Source organism: Trichechus manatus, unplaced genomic scaffold, assembly GCF_000243295.1.
Source record: "Trichechus manatus latirostris isolate Lorelei unplaced genomic scaffold, TriManLat1.0 scaffold00198, whole genome shotgun sequence".
Taxonomy (NCBI): domain Eukaryota; kingdom Metazoa; phylum Chordata; class Mammalia; order Sirenia; family Trichechidae; genus Trichechus; species Trichechus manatus.
The window spans coordinates 564,365-582,521 of NW_004444134.1; the positions used below are offsets into that span (position 1 = coordinate 564,365).

At 38.5% G+C, this 18,157-nt stretch overlaps 1 protein-coding gene across 5 annotated transcripts in view; it reads right to left on the reverse strand.

Moving 5' to 3' along the window:
* EXOC2 (exocyst complex component 2) overlaps window positions 1-18,157 on the reverse strand; it is a 366,769-nt gene that overhangs the window by 20,996 nt on the left and 327,616 nt on the right. For all 5 annotated transcript variants that reach the window (XM_004387908.2, XM_023742032.1, XM_023742035.1 and 2 more), the window contains 2 exons: window positions 5,775-5,830; window positions 3,820-3,942 (listed from right to left, as the gene is read on the reverse strand). In XM_004387908.2, coding sequence (XP_004387965.1) covers window positions 3,820-3,942; window positions 5,775-5,830 — 179 coding nt within the window. The remainder of the gene's footprint in view (window positions 1-3,819; window positions 3,943-5,774; window positions 5,831-18,157) is intronic.

Consider the following 18,157-nt stretch of genomic DNA (forward strand, 5'->3'; position numbering starts at 1 on the left):
CCCTGTTCTTCTTACTCTCCTGTGCTGAATTACTTTTGTTTGTGGATTTTTATTCATTTCTTGTTTTTGTAGGTTTTGTTTTTGATGAGACTTTATGTTTTTCCTCTTTATTTTTATGAGTATGTTTGTTAACTTTCTTTCTGGTTACCGTGAAATTTACCCTTATCTTTCTAAGTTTGAAGCAGTTGATTATTCCTTGGTATCACCTTGCCTTCCTTTGCATTAGTAGGTTCTATACCTACACCGTTTGTTCCCTCTTTTATTGTTCTGATGTTGTTGCCATTTACAGATTCACTGCTCTGATTCCCTGTTGTATTTCTTTTCATTTTGGATAGTCCTTGAGAGTTTATTTCCTAGATTGGTATCTGGCTAGTAAGATCCTGCATCCTAGATTCAGCCTGTGAGCTGAAGTTGTTTGTTTTCAGATCGAAGAACTTCCTTTAATAATTCTTGTAAGTCTGGTTTGGTTTTTACATGTTCCTTTTATTTCTGTTTGTCTGGAAATGTCCTAATTTCACCATCATATTTGAACGGGAGTTTTGCAGGACATATTATTCTTGCCTGGCAATTTTTTTCTTTCAAGATTTTATATATGTCATTCCATTGCCTTCTTGCCTGCATAGTTTCTGCTGAAAAATCTGAGCTTAGTCTTATTATTTCTCCTTTGTATGTGATTTCTTGTTTTCCACGAGCTGCTCTCAGGATTCTTTGTTTGTCTTTGGTTTTGGTGAGTGTGATTATTATATGCCTTGGTGATTTTCTTTTGGGGTCTATCCTATATGGGGTCTGTTAAGCTTCTTGGATGGCCAGCTTTTCATCTTTCATGATACTGGGGAAGTTTTCTGTGAGCAGTTCTTCAATGATCCTGTCTGTTTTCTGTTCTCTCCCCGCTCTGGAACTCCAATCAGTTGAAAATTTTAGCTTTTGACTGTATCCCACATAACTCTCAGGGTCTCTTCATTTTTCTTTGTTCTTTTTACTGAGTTTTCCTTGAACAGAGTTGTATCCAAGGGCTTGTCTTCAATTCTACTGATCCTGTCTTCTACCATTTCAAATCTGCTCCTCAGCCTCCTATGACACTGTCCATTTCTGAAATCTTGTTGTTTATCTTTTGGATTTCTAATTGTTGTTTCTGTATAAGTTCTAGTTGTGAATTTATTTTGGAATTTTGTTCCTGCATTATTTTCCTGAATTCTTCCATTGTTTTGTCTCTATTTTCCATTAACTTGTCTGCCTTTTCTATGAATTTGTCTATTTTTTCCTCATTTTTGTCTGCTTTTTGCTTCAACTCTTGGATAATTCTGAGTATTAGAGATTTGAATTCCCTATCAGGTAGTTCTAGTGCCTTTTCTTCCACTGGAAAGTCATCTGGTGTTTTATTTTGGACGCCTACTGGAACCATCCTGTCCTGTTTTAGTAAATGTTTTGATATTTTCTGCTGTCTTCCAGGTATTCAATAGTTATTTTTCTCATTTATTGATTGCAGATTTGTTTGTTTTGTCCTTTTTTTTGGCTATGTCTGAGCAGGCGGGCTGTGTGTTTTTTGTTGTTTGCTCGTCTGTGGGCACGATACTTTTCACCTCCTTCTGCAATTGGCCGGGTCAGTTGCTCAGATATGGTACACAGGGCAGGTCTAGCTGAAGAGGTGTTGCTGGGCTGGGTTTTTTGTGGCACTTACTACAGCTGCCAGGGCAAGTTTTTAATCAGTGCAGGGCAGGTTCCGGTAGGCTGTGCCTGTGCTGTTTGGTGGTGCAGGTAGGCAGGATGGAGGGGGGAGATTGTTATGTGTGGAGCTAAGATGGATATGGAAGAAAGGAGAGAGGAACAGGAGCCAGAAACATACAAACAAACAAAAAAGTGTCCTAGGGGAGCTTGCCGTTGAAGTGGAGAGATGAGAGTATGAAATGGAAAAAAACAAAAAGGGGAAGAAGAAGAGTAAAAAAAGAGAAAAGAATGACTAAATAAAAATTAGAAGAAAGAACAGCAAAGCTCCTAAGGATCCCACCAGTGCAGCTACGAGGTCTGGGGAAGTTGTTCCTAGGTGTTGCAGTACAGCCTCTCTAGAAGGCATAGAGGTATTCAGCACCAGGTATTCAGGGAACAGAAAGAGAAGGAAGGTATAGAGAGATGAGAAACTGAATAATGAAGAAAGACAAAAACGGAAAAAGAGGGAAAAGAAAACAAATTAAAAAAAAAAAAAGAACAAGCAAAGTCCCCCAAAAAAACAGAAAAAACAAAACAAAACAAAACCAAACCACAAAAAAAGAAATGCCCTCAGGGATCCCTTTGCACGTACACTCAAGCTGACGTTGTAGGTCCCCAGCCGTGTAGCACTGCCCGGTCAGAATGAGCTCCCAACTCAAGAAAAGGAAAAGAAAACAAACAAACAATTCAAAACAAACGAACAAAAGCCCCAGGATCCCACCAGTGTGGCAGCCCAGACCGGGAAGCAGTTCCACACTTGAACGGAGCTCCGCAGCCCCTTAGGAAGAGGCAAAGATGGCGCACAGAGCTAGGTATTTGAGCAAAAGGAGGGGGAGGTGGTGAGAGGTAAGGAAGAAATAAAAAGAAGCGGAAGAAAGCAACACCAGCAGCCAACAAAAGGCACTCAGGGAGCTGGCCAGTGCGGGTGGGTGGAATCCAAGCAGCTGGTGCTTTCCGGCCAAGAGACTGTCGCCGAGGGAAGCAGAGGGGGCCGAGTGGGGGTGAAGAAGGGTAGGGGTGTGGGAAAGCATATATCGCAAATTACCGGTTGTTTTGTCTCCCGCTGGATGTTTCGTGAAGCTGCTTTCTCATACCCCGTTTGCTGGTCTTTGATAGGAGTCCAAGATGGCGGACCCGTGTTGCGTTAGCTGATCGGGGACCTCTGCATGAATCTCTCCTCGCTCTCCATTCTCTGTCAGTTTTCTCACTCCATTTTGTGATTGGCTGAGTTCTTTATCTCTTCATTTGATGTTTTAGGGTTTCAGGATTGCTGTTTGCTCTGTTCAGCTTGGTTTTCGGATCTTTGCTCTGGAGGGACGGCGTGGTGCTTCTGCCTAGAGCGCCATTTTGCTGGAAGTCCCTCAGATTTTTTTAATATACTCAAGGTTTACAGTTATTACATGTGAGTAGTTGGCCTGAACAGAGCTCTTTCAGTCATTACTGAAAGCAGAACACCACTGCTTTTAAAAAACACACTCACAATGCTTCCAGCACACTGAAAGCTCACAGCTAGGAGGTTGCTCTTCAATACGTCTGCATACCTTGACTTCTACCAGTCAGGTCCCATACATACCAAGAATTATCTGGTTTATAGTAGTTACATTTGTTACTGTAATTATGTAATTTAAATACCTAGTACATAAAATGATGGAATATGATTGGAAAGTGACAATTATTCATTGTTTTTATGCAAACTGATGGAATGCTTTAGAAAAACTTATTAAAAGTAAATTGCTAAATATTTCTGTGCAATTAAATTTGCTGACGACAGTTGTAAAATAAAAAGAAAAATCACAAAACTTTAGGAGGGATCTGCTTCAGATAATTTCACAAGCATATTTATGGTCTTGCTCTACTTTAAAGGAACAGTAATTCTAAGGCTTATTGATAATACATTATGGGTATGGTTTATACAAGAAAAATTCCAATATAGATCTCCAATCAGGTCTATAAGAAAATGAAATAAAACCTGTCTCTATATGATAGGGTCACTATGAGTCAGAATCAACTTGATGGCAATGGGTTTGGTTTTGGGTATAAGATTGATGACTGAAACTGATCTGTATATTTTAAATAAAAATAGAAGTTCAGCATGGAACTGAATGATTTGGGTACCTGTAATGCTCCATTTTTGCTGAATGATGAAACACACTGCATCAGTCGACTTAGCTCTTCAGAAACAGCTTCCACAACCCTTGACAGTACCCGAGGTACCAATTCCTTTGAAACAGTGAACACCTGATCAAAGGTTTAAAATAAGAAGAAATCATGCATTATGCAGGCTTTTTCTAATTTTAGTTTATTAACAACAAATACACAAAACAAAATAACTCACATGCCTTCCATATTTTTAAAGGACCAAAACTATGAATGAAAGGAAGATAAAGACATATTTAAGTTGTATTAACTGATTCGTGACAAAAACAATTTTCTTAAAAATATTGGCAAGCATAATTTTGAAAGGTATTATTAAAGTTGACACACTAAAAATAGTTTCCATGCTCAGATTTTAAGGTCTGACATATTCAAAGTAGGAGTTATTATATTAGGTAATTTAGTGAAACAGGTGACTTTCTTGGTTTAAAATGAAATCATATTTTCTTTTTAGTTTTCCTTTTTTTCATATCGAGCCACTAGTATTAAACCTTTGGGCCAACCTAAATACAATGCAAACGTTCAAGAAGATTTTGGCAAGTTAAGATCATGTGGGAAATAGTATATATTATGAAAGAAATTCCACTTTCAGTCACTGATACAAATAATCTCATGGTTATTGATAATGGACATTAATAAAATATCTCGTTAGGAATCATTAACACTAAAAATGCCCATATATTTCTCAGTTCCTCTGACTACCACCTGTTCACTTACCACAGAAATGCTTTTGCTAATTGTTGATTAATTTTATACCTGAATTTTATAAGAATCTAACATAAGAAGGACAGCATTTTTATGCTTTTGATAAAATCATGGTTGAAAATATATTACTAGTTATAAAAAGATCATCATGATAAATTCTGGTTTCACTTAAATCATATAAAAACCTCATTTTCACAAAGGACTTTATATATTTCCCTTTAATAAGAAATGAAAATGATAATATATCGTATTTGCCTTTCTGCTCTACTTGCTTCAAACTTACAGCCAAGTTCACGAACCAGATAGCATTTTCTTTGGTCACTCTTTTGTTTTAGCCTTAATTGTTCCTGTTTTTTTTTCCCCCCCCCTCAGTTTATCTTGATAGTCTCTGATATTTTTGGTACAGAGGGTGGTATAAACTCAAATAAACCTATATTGTAGGCATACAGCTTAAGAGGCACGTAAGTGACGGTGAAAAATATCTAAAGATAACCTCTTTGCTGTGTTCCATTTTACCTGGTCACCCATTCATCTATGAGGAAGAACCAGCCTTAAAATATTGGCAAAGCAGTGAGTAATGAAAATTACTGAATGACAGTAGGTAGTCACAGTGGTGGTAACAGTGGTAGCTGTGGTCTCTTCTTTCGATGTTCCACATAAGATTCCTCCAAATAAGGGCACTAAGGATATTAGTATGAAGCTAATGAGAATTATGAACTAGAAGCAACAACATCTATATGGACCTAAGTCACCACTGACAGGAAATCATACATTTTCTTCCTAACTTCAACCTGCTCCTTTGAGTCTATCTTTCTAACAAGCTTCTACCTTTATGGAACCCCAACCACTACGTGAGACCACTTTGCTGGAACATTGATTTGTATACTGGCTAAAAAGAGGTTAATGAATTTTCCAAGATAAGGGATTTAACATCCTTTAAAGAAAAAACATCCTTCCAATCTCTTTTCTCTTTGCTTTTTAAATATTAATGAATTTAGTTTTAATTATGAGCGAAAACATATACAATTTCAGAAAAATATTCTTAGTTACAAAAACAAAACAAAAATAAACCACACGCACAGGACATTAGAACTGTTTTATTTACACCCAAGAGATTGTCTGAAGGGAAAAAAAGACCACCATAAAAATCATCAAATTTGCCTCTTTTTTCAATTAGCCATATCTCTTAGGAACATCTAATAATAGCTTACCTCCGCGTGCACAGCAATTATATTCACCAATGCTTCTTTTAAATAGTTTCTGACACCTGAAATCAAGATGGGGGAAGGGAAAAAGCATTTAATAGGAATGCAAACCGCCCCTCTCCCCTGCTGGCATTTCTGTACACTATCCTCCTGCTTAGGGGTGTCTAAGGAGAAACAGAAAATAACACCATCACTGTCTATTTCCTCTTGAGACCAAATGATGAAAGTATGATTTTCTCACAGGTCCAAAAAAAAAAAGGTGAAATTAGTTGAGAGTTTTCTTTCATTTTTTTTTCATTTCTGTCACCGTTGATGCCTTCTGTAACTGCTGGTCCATCTGACACAAGACTGAAACTTAAAATGCCCTTCAATTTCTTCCTGCATATACACATACAAAGCTATAGTACCATTAAGAGATAAAACACAGAGGACAGAAGAAGGATGTTTAACAAAGCTTCTAAAACATATGTTAAATATCTTTGGAAGTAGGTCCATCCTACTTCCAAAAGTCAAATTATTATGCAGAATGACTATTTCAATCTTAAGGAATCACTTTTAGGAGAAACTTCTGATAAAATCACATCGAGTATGAAATTCTGTAAAGCGAGTTAAAGACCGGACCAAATACAAGATTTCAGCATGGTACTGAATTAATTCACCCAGAAGCAGGTACACATAAGATTTAAGAGTACAGAGGTCTGAAGTCAGACTATCTTGGATCAAACCCCAGTTTTATCATCTACTAGCTGTGACTTTTGGCAAGAACACTGTGAGCCTCAGTTTTCTCACCTATAAAATGAGTCTAATAATAGTACCTGTCTTGTAGTGCTGACATGAGGATTAAAGAGGTACTCACCGTGCTCACTCAGAGCATTCATTATCATTATTTTACAAGGAAAAAAAAATGTAAAAACAAATGTTGCTTTAATGTAACACCAACACAATTACTTTCATCTGGAGTGGAAGAACATTTCAGAATGTTTTCTATAATTAAGTGCACACGCTTATAATTCCTTCTCTGAACAACAGGAAAAATTCTATTATATTGAAAATTTATGGATATTGGCAGTGATGATGTTAAGGAGAATCTTCTCTCATAATGTCATCTAACCTACTGATTATTTAGGAAAGCTGAGACAGAAATCAAGAACTATTTTTTTTATTGGTATTTGCCAATCCTAAATATAAAACTAGCTTTTGAATCTGTCATATACTATGGTGTGTAAATAAATACATTATTTTTTTTTAGGTGCTAATTTCATATATATTCCTTTGGGATATGTAGGTTAAGGTATTATTAATTCTATTTTGCTGATGGAATAACTGAGAAAACTGAGTGAGGAATAATTAAATAAAATCCAGAAATTGATTCTTCCTGAGAAAAAGGATAATTTCAAGGTAAGAAGTCTTATTTGGGAGGCAGGAAAGAGCCTATTGCATGTGAAAGTGAAATAAACTGACTTGTGCTGGAGACTAAAAATGCTTTCTTCTTGTTTAAGAGGAATGCTGTGCTCTGAGGTGTCCCGTGGACTGCCCATAGCAACTCTCAGGGCCTGAGGGAGTCTGGCTGTGACTCTGACCACCCAGTGGCCACCTCCTCCTGTTACTTTCTCACTGGTCTCTGGGTACCTCTTCCAAATATGAGTGGAGGGCGGCATGGTGATTCCTGTGATCAGGTCTAGAACCTTCAAACTGCAATCATGTGGAAGATAAGCTCAAATACTTACCTTAACATATATAGCTACTAAAAACATAAGCACAATATTAGGGCAATGATGCTTAAGGAGTAAGAGTCATAAATTCAACAGTCCCTGTCCTCACTGAAAACCAGGGCATCACCAATGCTACTCTGAGAAAAAAATGTCAGGAGCCTGGGTTCTGACAATGTTTTAGCAATGATGACTAGAAACGGGATGGCAGTTTTTTAACTTTTTAAACAGTTTCAATGCAAAAGAGAAGAATGAGGCCAGAGTACTGACTAAAAAACAGAAAATTAAACTTAGAATGAAGACAAAGTCACATGCTCAGTGACAGTATGCTATAAAACTCAACTCCCACTCTGACCCTGACAGGAAAAACATTTCCTGGCAAGGACCCATCAGACGAAGCATTACTAATAAAACACCTTGTAAAAGAGATAAATCTAAATTACTCAATAAAATTCTGAAGACAAAGCTTGAGCAGTACGAATAAAAGCACAAGATACTTTCAACCAAAACAATCATGTTCTGTTGATCGAAACTTGGGGGAAAAATCAGGCTTCCATGTTAGCTTGATCACAGGTTTCAAATGGATAATATATTGGAAAGAGTAAACAGCCTTAACCTTGAACAAGTAAGAAAATTTTGTGTTTCTTGGAGACTTTATGAGTAGAAAAAAATGGAAATTGCCGTTTTCTTCTTTCACAAAACAACCAATAATTGCTTCAAGAGGTTAGTGGAAGTGTTGGAAAAAAGAAGGGAAAATTTGTGGACCTAGAAGTGAACAGAAATAGGGGTCCCTAGTCAGACCACATGCTAGGTCAGTGAAGGTTTAAAGAGACAGCATTGAACTTAACACATCTGAAATACAAAGTGGGCTCGAGGCTGAGCTCTGTGAAATACTATTATAGCCTCCAAAAGCAATGTATATGCTGTTCTTATAACTTCGTAGGAAAATTTCAAGTATAAAAATGAATCAACCTATGGACTGCCTCTCTCCAAAAAGGTAGCACTATGTTAATACAGAACTAAGAGTTTTGTTATTGCCTACTGGGCTGAAATTGTTGTTAGTTCTAAGAGAAGGCCTAAAAGTTCCCATTCATTCATTTAACATGAATTTCCTGGGATTCTACTATACAGTGGGCACTGGTAGGCACATGTCAGAAGTAGGTAGACATTAAGTCCTTGAAGTTGAATACGTGGATATCCACAGACCACCAAAGTGTTCTGTTATTCCAAGTTTTACCATAATTTACGGCTGTTCATATGTGTGTCTAAGTTATATGCAGCAAATATGTGCAAGATGGCCTTATGAAAAGGTTTTATGTTGTGAAAAAATTCTTTGTGCTCTGATTTAAAATTATTTGTAAAACATTTATATGTTATTTTTGTTTTGTGGAGTTCTTAAATGGTAAAGATAAATATTTGGGTAGGGGTGGAAAAAGTAAGGGCAAAGGGCCAGGGACCAGAAAGTGTCGGTGTCTCGGGACCGAGATCTACAGGTTCACAACATGAAGTCAGTAAGGTATTTGAGGTCTTCCTAGTTCAAGAAATTCAATTCCTTTCTCTTTTTACTCCATCCACAGTCAGTTACCTGCCTAAGGGGAAAGAAACTGAATACATACCCTGCTCCCCAGCCTTGCTTCCCAGTATCTACTCCCAGCATCTACAGTATCTTCATTCAGGTCCAAAATGCTTTTAAAAAACTAAACTGGGAGGCATAGCCAACATGGCGCTACAGACAGAAGCATCACGCTGTCCCTCCACAGCAAAGACCCGAAAAACTAAGTCAAACAGAGACAGACGTCAATCCTAGAAACCTAAGCATCAAAATGAAGAGATAAAGAACACAGCCAAGCACCGAACAGAATAAGAAACTGACAGAGAACAGACAGCAAGGAGAGATATGTACAGAGGTCCCCTATAAGCTAACACAGCATGAATTCGCCATCTTGGAATTCTGTCAGAGACTGGCGGACAGGGAATATGGGAAAGCAGATTCACGGAGCTCCCAGGAGACAGAGCACGCGGTAACCAGCAATATACGCCTTCCCACTCCCCATCCTTCTCCCTCCTGCTTGACCTCTGCTGCTTCATAGCTTGCTGCGGTAGCTCAGCCAGACGGGAAGCGCAAGGTCCCTGCCATTAGGATTTGCCCAGCCCACACTGGAGATCGGTGGACAGGGAGTATGGGAAAGCAGCTTCACGGAGCTCCTAGCAGGAGATAGAACAACGGGTAACCAGCGATATATGCTTTTCCACCCTCCACCCATCTTCACCCCTGCTCAGCCTCCTCTGCTTCTTGCGGCCACAGACTCTTGGCCGGGAGTCAACAGCTTGAGCCCTGTGCCACTTGGATTTGCCCCGCCTACACAGCCAGCTCCCTGAGTGCCATTTGTTTGTCGCTGGTGTTGCTTTTTTCAGCTTCTTTTGGTTTCTTCCATACCTCTCACCACCTTCCCCTCCTTTCTCTCCAACACCTGGCTCCATGTGCCCTGTTTCCTTCTTGAAAGGCTGTGAAGCACCGCTTGACTGTGGAACTGCTACCTGACCCACGCTGCCATGCTGGTGGGATCCTCGGGGCTTTTTTGTTTTGTTCTGTTTGTTGTTTGTTTGTTTTCTTTTTCTTTTCTCGGCTTGGGAACTACTTCGCCGGACTGCGCAGTTGTGCAGTGGGATCCCTCAGAGCATTTCTTTTTCCTTTTTCTTTTTGTTTTTTCTTTATTTCTCAGTTTCTCATCTCCCTATACCTACCTTCTCTTCCTGTCTCCTGAATACCTGGCACTGTGTGACATCTCTACCCCTTCTAGCCAGGCTGTACTTCATGGCCAGGGAACTACTTCCCTGGTTTCTTCAGTCACACTGGTAGGATCCCTAGGGGATTTGCATTTCTTTTTTTCTTTTCTTCCTAATTTCTATTTGTTTTTTCTTTTTCCCTTTCTCTTTTTTTCCTTTTTGTTTTTCCGCATTTCTCAGTTTCTCACGTCTCCACTCCAACAGCAAGCTCCTTTAGCACACTTTCTTCCTTTTCTTTTTTGTTTTCGGCTCCTGTTTCTCTCTCCTCTTCCCCATGCCCATCTTCGCTCCACACATCACAGTCTCCTCACTCCTTCCTGTATACCTGCACTGTACGCTGAACATCACACCCCTGAGCAGCACAGGCATGGCCTAAGGGAACCTGCCCTGCACTGATTCCTGGCCTGCCCTGCCGGCCCTAGTTCGTGCCACAAACAAGCCATCCCAGTGACTCCCCTTCAGCTGGACGTGCCCTGCAGCATCATAGCTGAGTGACTGGCCCTGACCATTGGACAAGGAGGTGAAATGTATCGTACCCACAGTCGAGCAAACAACTAAGACCGCACAACCTGCCTGCTAAGACATAACCAAATAAAACAAAAAAGCAGGACAAAACAAACATATCTACAATCAATAAATGAAGAAAATAACTACTGAATGTCCGGAAGAGAGCAGATGATATCAAAACACATAAAAAACAGGACAGGATAGTTCCAGGAGGCGTCCAAAATAAAATACCAGATGACTTTCTAATAGAAGAAAAGGCACTAGAATTACCTGACAGGGAATTCAATCTCTAACATTCAGAGCTATCCAAGAGTTGAAGCAAAAAGCAGACAAAAACGAGGAAGAAACAGACAAATTCATTGAAAACACAGACAAAAAAAAGGAAGAATTCAGGAAACAAAATGCCAAAATAAATTCGCAACTAGAAATCATATAAAAACAACAATCAGAAATCTAAAAGATAAACAACAAGGTTTCAGAAATGGATAGGGTCATAGAAGGGCTGAGGAGCAGGTTTGAAATGATGGAAGACAGGATCAGTGAAATTGAAGTCAAACCCTGTTTAAGGAAAAATCAGAAAAAAGAACAAAGAAAAGTGAAGAAACCCTGAGAATTATGTGGGATACAATCAAAAGCAAAAATCTGCGAGCGATTGGAGTTCCAGAACAGGGGGAGAAAACAAAAAACACAGAGAGGATCACTGAAGAACCGCTGACAGAAAACTTCCCCAATATCATGAAAGATGAAAAGCTGACCATCCAAGAAACTCAACGAACACCATATAGGACAGACTCCAAAAGAAAATCACCAAGGCATATCATAATCACACTCGATAAAACCAAAGACAAACAAAGAATCCTGAGAGCAGCTTGAGAAAAAAAGTCATACACGGAAGAGAAACAGTAAGACTAAGTTCTGATTATTCGGCAGAAATCATGCAGGCAAGAACGCAATTGGATGACAAACATAAACCTTTGAAAGAAAAAAAAGTGTCAGCCAAGAATAATATATCCTGCAAAACTCTCGTTCAAATATGATGGTGAAATTAGGACATTTCCAGATAAACAGAAATTAAGGGACCATGTAAAAACCAAACCAAACTTACAAGAATTATTAAAGGGAGTCCTTTGGTCTGAGAACAAACAACATCAGACCACAGCCTGAACCTAGGCTGCAAGATTGTACCAGTCAGATACCAACCTAGGAAATGAACTCTCAAGGACTATCCAAAACCAAAAGTATTACAACAGAGAACCAGAGAGGTTAATCTGTAAATGACAACAACATCAGAACAATAAAAGAGAGAATAAATGGTGTAGGTACAGAACCTTCTAATGGAGAGGAAGGCAAGGTGATACCAAGTCGTAATAGACTGGTTCAAACCTAGGAAGATAAGGGTAAATTTCAAGTTAACCACAAAGAAAGTTACCAAATCTACTCATCAAAATAAAGAAGAAAAATAGAAAGTCTCAGTAAAAACAAAATCTACAAAAACAAAAGAAATGAAAAAAAAAATCCACAAACAAAAATAATTCAGCACAGGAGAGTAAGAAGAACAAAGAAAATGTCAGCACCACAGTAAAAAAGCACTACACAATGACAGCAATAAACTCACACCTATCAATAATTACACTGAATGTAAATGGCCTAAATGCACTCATAAAGAGATAGAGAGTGACAGAATGGATAAAAAAATAGGATCCATCAATATACTGTCTACAAGAGACACACCTTTGAAACAAAGATGTAAATTTACTAAAAATCATAGGATGGAAACAGCTACCAAGAAAGAGCAGGAGTGGCAATATTAATCTTAGGTACAATAGACTTTAAAACAAAATCCACCATAAAAGACAAAGAAGGGCACTATTATCATGATTAAAGGGACAATCCAGTATGAAGACATGACCATAATAAGCATCTACGCACCCAGTGACAGAGCTCCAAATATACAAAACAAACTTTAACAGCACTTAAAAGAGAAATGGACAGTTCCACAATAATAGTAGGAGACTTCAACACACCATTCTCAGTAAAGGACAGAACATTTAGAAAGAAACTCAACAAAGATACAGAAGATGTAAATGGCACAATCAGCCAATCTGACCTCACAGACATATATAGAACCCTCCACCCAACAGCTGCAAAGTACACATTCTTTCCCAATGCCCATGGAACGTTCTCCAGAATAGACCACATCTTAGGCCACAGAGCAACCCTCAACAAAATCCAAAACATTCAGATAATACAAAGTATCTTATCTGACCATGTCATCAAGGTAGAAATTAACAAAGAGGAAGAGCAAGGAAAAAAAAAATCAATTACAAGGAAACTGAGTAATACCCTGCTTATAAAGCCACTGGGTAATAGAAGAAATCAGAGATGGAATCAAAAAATTCCTAGAATCAAACCAGAATGAAAACACATCATACCAAAACCTTTGGGACACAGCAAAGGCAGTCTTCAGATGACAGTTTATAGCAATAGATGCACACATCAAGAAAGGAATAAAATCAAAACATTAACTACACAACACAAGGAAATAGAAAGAGAACAGCAAAAAAAGCCCACAGCCACCAGAAGAAAGGAAATAATAAAGATCAGAGCAGAAATAAATAGAGATTAGAAAAATAGAATCAACAAAACAAAAACTTCGCTCTTTGAAAGGATCAGTAAAATCAACAAACCATTGGCCAGGCTGACAAAAGAAAAACAGGAGAGGACACAAATAACCCAAATAAGAAATGAAATGGGGGACATTGCAACAGACCCAACTGAAATAAAAAGGATTACAACAGAGTATTATGAAAAACTATACTCCAACAAATTTGAGAACCTAGAGGAAATGGATAAATTTCTAGAAACACACTACCGACCCAAACTACAACAAAGTGATGTTGAAAATTTGAACTGATCGATAACAAAAGAAGAGGCTGAAAAGGTAATAAGAAAACTTTAGAAACAAAAAAAGCCCTGGACCAGATAGCTTCACTGGAGAATTCTACTGAATATTCAGAGAAGAGCTTACACCAGTACTGCTCATACTATTTCAGAACACAGAAAAGGAAGCGACACTTTTGAATTCATTCTATGAAGCCAGCATAACCCTGATACTAAAACCAGGCAAAGACACCACACACACAAAAAAATTACAGACCAACATCTCTCATGAATATAGACGCAAAAATTCTCAACAAAATTCTAGCCAATAGAATTCAGCATCATATCAAAAAAATAATACACCACGACCAGGTAGGATTCATTCCAGGTATGCAAGGATGGTTCAACATTAGAAAATGAATCAATGTAATCCACTACATAAATAAAAGGAAAGAAAAGAATCAAATGATCATTTCAATTGACTCAGAAAAAGCATTCGACGAAGTTCAACACCCATTCCTGATAAAAACTCTCAATAAAATAGGTGTAGAAGGGAAATTTCTCAACATAATAAAGGGTACCTATGCAAAACCAACATCATTCTTAATGGAGAGAGGCTGAAAACACTCCCCTTGAGAACAAGTAGAAGACAAGGATGCCCTTTATCACCACCTGTATTTAACATTGTGCTGGAAGTCCTAGCTAGAGTAATAAGGCAAGAAAAAGAAACAAAGGGCATCCAATCTGGTAATGAGGAAGTTAAACTGTCCCTATTTGCAGATGATATGATACTATATACAGAAAACCCTAAAGACTCCATGAGAAAACTACTGGAACTGATAGAAAGATTCAGCAGAGTAACAGATACATGATAAACATACAAAAATCAGTTGGATTCCTATACACCAAGAAAGAGAACGATGAAAAGTAAATCAGGAAAGCAATACCATTTTTAGTAGCCCCTTAAAAAAAATAAAATACTTAGGAATAAATCTATCCAGGGATGTAAAAGACCTATACAAAGAAAACTATAAAACACTACTGCAAGATACCAAAAGATATCTACATAAATGGAAAAACATACCATGCTCATGGAAGGTAGAATCAACATTGTGAAAATGACAATTCTACCCAAAGGAATTTACAAATACAATGCAATCCTGATCCAAATACCAACAACATTCTTTAAAGAGATGGAAAAACTAATTATTAACTTTGTATCAAAAGCGAAGAAGCCCCGTATAAGCACTACTGAAGAACAAAGTAGGAGGACTTGCACTTTCTGACCTCAGAACCTACTATACAGCTACAGTAGTCAAAAGAGCCTGTTACAGGTGCAATGACAGACATATTGACCAATGGAAGAGAACTGAGAACCGAGATGTAAATCCATCCATCTATGGTCACCTGATCTTCAACAAGGGCCCAAAGTCCATCAAATGGGGGAAAAGGCAGTCTTTTTAACAATGGTTTTGGCAAAACTGGATGTCTATCTTCAAAAAAATGAAACAGGACCCATACCTCACACCATATACAAAAACTAATTCAAAATGGATCAAAGACCTAAATATAAAGCCAAAAACTATAAAGTCCATAGAAGAAAAAATATGATAAATGCTAGAGGCCCTAGTACACGGCATTAAGCAGGATACAAACCATAACCAACAACACACAAACTCCAGAAGATAAGCAAGATAACTGGGATCTTCCAAAAATTAAACACTTATGCTCATCAAAAGACTTCACCAAAGGAGTAAAAAGACAACCTACAGACTGGGAAAAAATTTTTGGTTATTACAAATCAGACGAAGGTCTAATCCTTAAAATCTACAAGAAAATCCAACACCTCTACAACAAAAAGACAAACAATCCAATTAAAAAATGGGCAAAGGAAATGAACAGACACTTCACCAAAGAAGACATTCAGGTGGCCAACAGACACATGAGGAATTGCTTGTGATCACTAGCCATTAGAGAAATGCAAATCAAAACCACAATGAGATACCATCTCACTCTGGCATTACTGGCATGAATAAAGAAAAAACAACTGGAAATAAAAGATGTTGGAGAGGCTGCAGAGAGATTGGAACTCTTATTCACTGCTGGTAGGAATGCAAAATGGTACAATCATTTTTGAAAATGTATGGCGCTTTCTTAGAAAGCTAGAAATAGAAATACCACATGATCCAGCAATCCCAATCCTAGGAATATATCCTAGAGAAATAAGGTCCGTCACAGGAATAGACATATGCACACCCATGTTCATTGCAGCATTGTTCACAATAGCAAAAGATGGAAACAACCTAGATGCCCATCAACAGATGAATGGATAAACAAACTATGGTACATACACACAATGGTGTATCATGCAACGATGAAGAACAATGATGAATCTGTGAAGCATCTCATAACATGGATGAATCTAGAGGGTATTATGCTGAGTGAAATTAGTCAATCACAAAAGGACAAATACTGTATGAGACCACTACTGTAAAAAGTCATGAAAAGGTTTACACAAAAAGAAAACAGTTTTTGATGGTTATGAGGGAGGGGAGGGATGGGAGAAAAACACTAAATAGACAATAGGTATGTGGTAACTTTGGTGAAGGGTAAGACAGTACACGATACTGGGGATGTTAGCACAACCTGTACAAGGCAAGGTCATGGAGCTCCACAGACACATCGAAACTTCCTGAGGGATTCAGTTGCTTGGCTGAGGGCTGTGGGAACCATGGTCTCGGGGAACATCTAGTCAACTGGTATCAACTGAAAGAAAATGTTCTACATTCTACTTTGGTGAGTAGCATCTGGGGTCTTAAAAGCCTGTGAGCAGCCATCTAAGATACTCCACTGGTCTCACCCCTTCGGGAGCAAGGGAAAATGTAGAAAACAAGATATAAGGAAAAGATTAGTTCAAAAGACTAATGGACCACAACTACCACAGCCTCCACCAGACTGAGTCCAGTACAACCAGATGGTGCCCATCTACCACCACTGACTGCTTTGACAGGGATCACAAAAGGGGATCATGGACAGAGGCTGGAGAAAAATGTAGAACAAAATTCTAACTCACAAAAAAAGACCAGACTTACTGGCCTGACAGAGACTGGAGAAACCCCGAGAATATGGCCCCCAGACACCCTTTTAGCTCAGTAATGAACTGTCTCTCGAGGTTCACCCTTCAGCCAAAGATTAGACAGGCCCATAAAACAAAATGAGACTAAAGGGGCACAACAGCCCAGGGACAAGGACTAGAAGGCAAGAGGGGACAGGAAAGCTGGTAATAGGGAACCCAAGGTCGAGAAGGGAGAGTGTTGACATGTCGTGGGGTTGTTAACCAATGTCATAAAACAATATGTGTACTGTTTAAGGAGAAACTAGTGTGTTCTGTAAACCTTCATCTAAAGTACAGGAAAAAAAAAACAAACAAAAACTAAGCTGTTAAAATACCAGATTTTAACTGTCTGAGAGTTTTCTGTTTTAAAATGTTGCTCAAAATCCAGCTGTGGAAGGATGCCAGCTGTGTCATAAATCAGTATGTGAAGAAGTCTGTGGAAGCTGCAAAGTGCAGGTGGGAGTCTCAGGACTCCACAAGGTATTATTATCTAACATCCTCTGTCAGAACACAGCTAGTAGGCAGGGAGAAATTTTCGTTTTGGTGACCAGAGTGGCCTATTTGCTGTTTTCTGACTGGGAAAAGGAAATTATGTGGAAATCATGCCAGAGGATGGCCATGTGAACACCCAGTGCTGAAAGAGAACCGATGTGGGGTTGTGGAAACAGGAAGCCGATTTTCCCTGTGATTTTTAACTGACAGCAGAGCCCTGGTGGCGCAATCGGTTAACTGCCCAGCTGCAGACCAAAAGGTCAGTGATTCAAACCCACCCAGAAGCTCTGCAGGAGAATGATCTGACAATCTGCTTCCATAAAGATTATAGCCAAGAAAACCCTATGGGGCAGCTCTTCTTTGTCACATGGGGTCACTAAGAGTTGAAATTGATGCAATGATCAAGAACAAGAGCTAAGTGGGCAGTGTCTTCCCTGGATGCAAGGGGCGAGATGGAGAAAGCAGGAAAGAGGTAGTAAGAATGCTGAGAAAGATCCTGAATCTGTCAAGAGAAAAACTATGTACACATTTTGTTATCAAAGTGACCAAGGCCTCAAACTGGATAGCAGAATAAAATACAGAATGAGTTTAAAAGGACTTTTATCATGGCACCTGGGGGTAAAGCCAGGGTTTGATTTTTGATTAATGTATCATTTTCAAAAGGTCCATGACTGTGATAGACTATACTGTAATTAATTTTTGTGGTATATGTTCTTTCTCTTTTGATTACATTTTACTCTAAATTTAATATTATTAACATTAATAGCTGACAATTATTTTTAAGTACACTGAGGTGATAGAAAGAACATTCAATGTAGAGTCAAAGACTGGGATCTAAATTCTGGCTTATCTCTATCTAATGATACGACCTTGGACAAATCAGTTCACCTTTCAGATAA